At 54.9% G+C, this 2,709-nt stretch overlaps 1 protein-coding gene across 1 annotated transcript in view; it reads right to left on the minus strand.

Annotated features, from left to right (window-relative positions):
- Window positions 1-1,756: 1,756 nt before the first annotated feature.
- ZBTB45 (zinc finger and BTB domain containing 45) overlaps window positions 1,757-2,709 on the minus strand; it is a gene marked incomplete at its 3' end in the record, with an annotated part of 1,084 nt that continues 131 nt past the window's right edge. Inside the window, 3 exon segments of the mRNA XM_029086623.1 lie at window positions 1,757-2,219; window positions 2,267-2,707; window position 2,709. The exon segment at window position 2,709 is cut by the window's right edge and continues 131 nt beyond it. Of these exon segments, the coding sequence (XP_028942456.1) occupies window positions 1,757-2,219; window positions 2,267-2,707; window position 2,709 (905 nt within the window).

A 2,709-nucleotide genomic window follows, 5' to 3' on the forward strand; every position in this document is an offset into this window, starting at 1 on the left:
ACATGGAGCAACAGAGGTTGATGGGTCAACACAGGTCAACATGGATCAAGGTGGGTCAACATGGATCATGGTGGGTCAACATGGATCAAGGTGGGTCAATGTGGATCAATGTGGGTCAACATGGATCATGGGGGGTCAACGGGGATCAATGTGGCAAGGTGGGTCAACATGGATCAAGGTGGGTCAACATGGATCAAGGTGGGTCAACATGGATCAAGGTGGGTCAACATGGATCAAGGTGGGTCAACATGGATCAAGGTGGGTCAACATGGATCAAGGTGGGTCAACATGGATCAAGGTGGGTCAACATGGATCAAGGTGGGTCAACATGGATCAAGGTGGGTCAACATGGATCAAGGTGGGTCAACATGGATCAAGGTGGGTCAACATGGATCAAGGTGGGTCAACATGGATCAAGGTGGGTCAACATGGATCAAGGTGGGTCAACATGGATCAAGGTGGGTCAACATGGATCAAGGTGGGTCAACATGGATCAAGGTGGGTCAACATGGATCAAGGTGGGTCAACATGGATCAAGGTGGGTCAACATGGATCAAGGTGGGTCAACATGGATCAAGGTGGGTCAACATGGATCAAGGTGGGTCAACATGGAGCAACCCAGGTTGATGGGTCAACAGAGGTCAACATGGATCAGCCCAGGTCAACATGGAGTGACATGGGTCAACATGAGTCAACATGAGTCAACACAAGTCAATGGATCAACATGGGAGTGATGTGCATCGGTGAGGGTCAGCATGGATCAACACAGGTCACTGTGGGTCACCACAGGTAACGTGGAGTGACATGGGTGAACATGGACCAACATGGGTCAACACAGACCAACATGGGTCAGCACAGGTCAACATGGGTCAGCACAGGTCAACATGGGTCAACAGATCCACGAGGTCAATGTGGAGCAACTCAGATCTACATGGGTCAACATGGTTCCACAAGTGAACATAGATCAACACAGGTCAACACAGGTCAACATGGGTCAACATAGGTCAACACAGGTCAACAAAGGTCAACACTTGGTCAACGGGGACCAACAGAGGTTGGTGTGGGTCAACATAGGTCAACACTGATCACGTGGAGCAACTCATGTCAACATGGATCAACGCAGAGCAACGTGGGTCAACATGGGTTGACATGGAGCAACATGGGTCAACGCTTGGTCAACAGAGGTCAACACAGGTTGGCATGGGTCAACACAGGTCAAAGGTCAACAGAGGTCAACATGGGTAAACAGAGGTCAACATGGGTCAACACAGGTCAACAGAGGTCAACACAGGTCAACATGCGTCAACAGAGGTCAACACAGGTCAACATGGGTCAACAGAGGTCAAGATGGGTCAACACAGGTCAACGTGGATGAACATGGAGCTACACAGGTCAACGTGGGTCCCCGTGACATCCCCATCCCAACATGGGACAACACAGGTCAACACAGGTCAACATGGGTCAACAGAGGTCAAGATGGGTCAACACAGGTCAACGTGGATGAACATGGAGCTACACAGGTCAACGTGGGTCCCCGTGACATCCCCATCCCCCAATGTCACCATCCCAGTGTCCCTGTCCCCCCATTGTCCCCACTCCCCATCACCTCCCATCCTTGTCCCCTCAACATCTCCTCCCCCTCCCACCTCCCCTCACCGTCCCCTCCGAGGAACCTGCTGTGGCTGCACCACCCCCGCTGTGACTCCACCTTCTCCCCGTGTCCTCCCCGTCCCGTGTCCCCGCCGTGTCCCCTCACCGGAGTGGATGAACATGTGTTTGGTGTAGTTCTTCCGAGAGCTGAAGGTCTTCTGGCAATGACCACACTGGTAGGAGGGCTCAGGACACCGGGAAGGACCAGGCTGAGGGACCTCAGCACCCGGTGGGACAACCCCACCACTCAACCCCCCAACGAGTGACAACGACGATGACGACGGCGGCGCCGGTGGCACGAAACCAAACCCGTTCCCACCAGGTTTGACCCCAAACGCCGGCGCTCGCCCTGGTGTCTCCAGACCACAGTTGGGACCAAACTTGCCACCATCTTCACCTGGCCAAGGGGACAGGAAGGTGTCGGTGAAGACATCAGCGCTGCCAAAAAATGGAGGTTCCTCAACAGCGAAGGGTGGAGGGATGAAGTTCTCATCAGCGGTGACACCACCAATGCTGCTTCCTCCTCCTCCTCCTCCTCCTTCTTCTCCTTCCTCCTCCTCCTCCTCCTCCTTGACCGGCAGCTGGAGCAAAAAAAATCCCCCTCCTGCTCCTTGACCGGCAGCTGGATCCTCAGCGGTTGACGTTGTTTCCGGCTGTGACAACTCGACGGCGTCGTTGGGTCAACGGAACCAAACTGGACGTCAGGTTCCGGTAACGCCGGTAAGAGTTTGTGGTGAAGGTTGGTGGGTGTGATGGTGACCTCGGGATGAGGTGGACGAGCAGGTGGTAGAACTTTAGGACCTCGAGTTTGGGAGATGATTTGAGTGCACTCATCGATGACCGTCTTGATCTGAAGGATGGAGGCGGCGGTGAGGATCTGCAGAGCTTCTGACTGAGCCACCACCAAACACCCGCTGTACATGAACTCCACCAGCTGCCTCACGGCCCCGCTGGGGACAACGGGTGGCACCTCGATGGCCGAGTGACCCAGAAGAAGTTTGTCATGGAAGAAAGGGCTCCCGGCGGCCAAGACGCAGCGGTGGGCGCGGAGGGGGGCCT

This window comes from Antrostomus carolinensis, unplaced genomic scaffold (genome assembly GCF_000700745.2).
Source record: "Antrostomus carolinensis isolate BGI_N321 unplaced genomic scaffold, ASM70074v2 scaffold27448, whole genome shotgun sequence".
Classification (NCBI taxonomy): domain Eukaryota; kingdom Metazoa; phylum Chordata; class Aves; order Caprimulgiformes; family Caprimulgidae; genus Antrostomus; species Antrostomus carolinensis.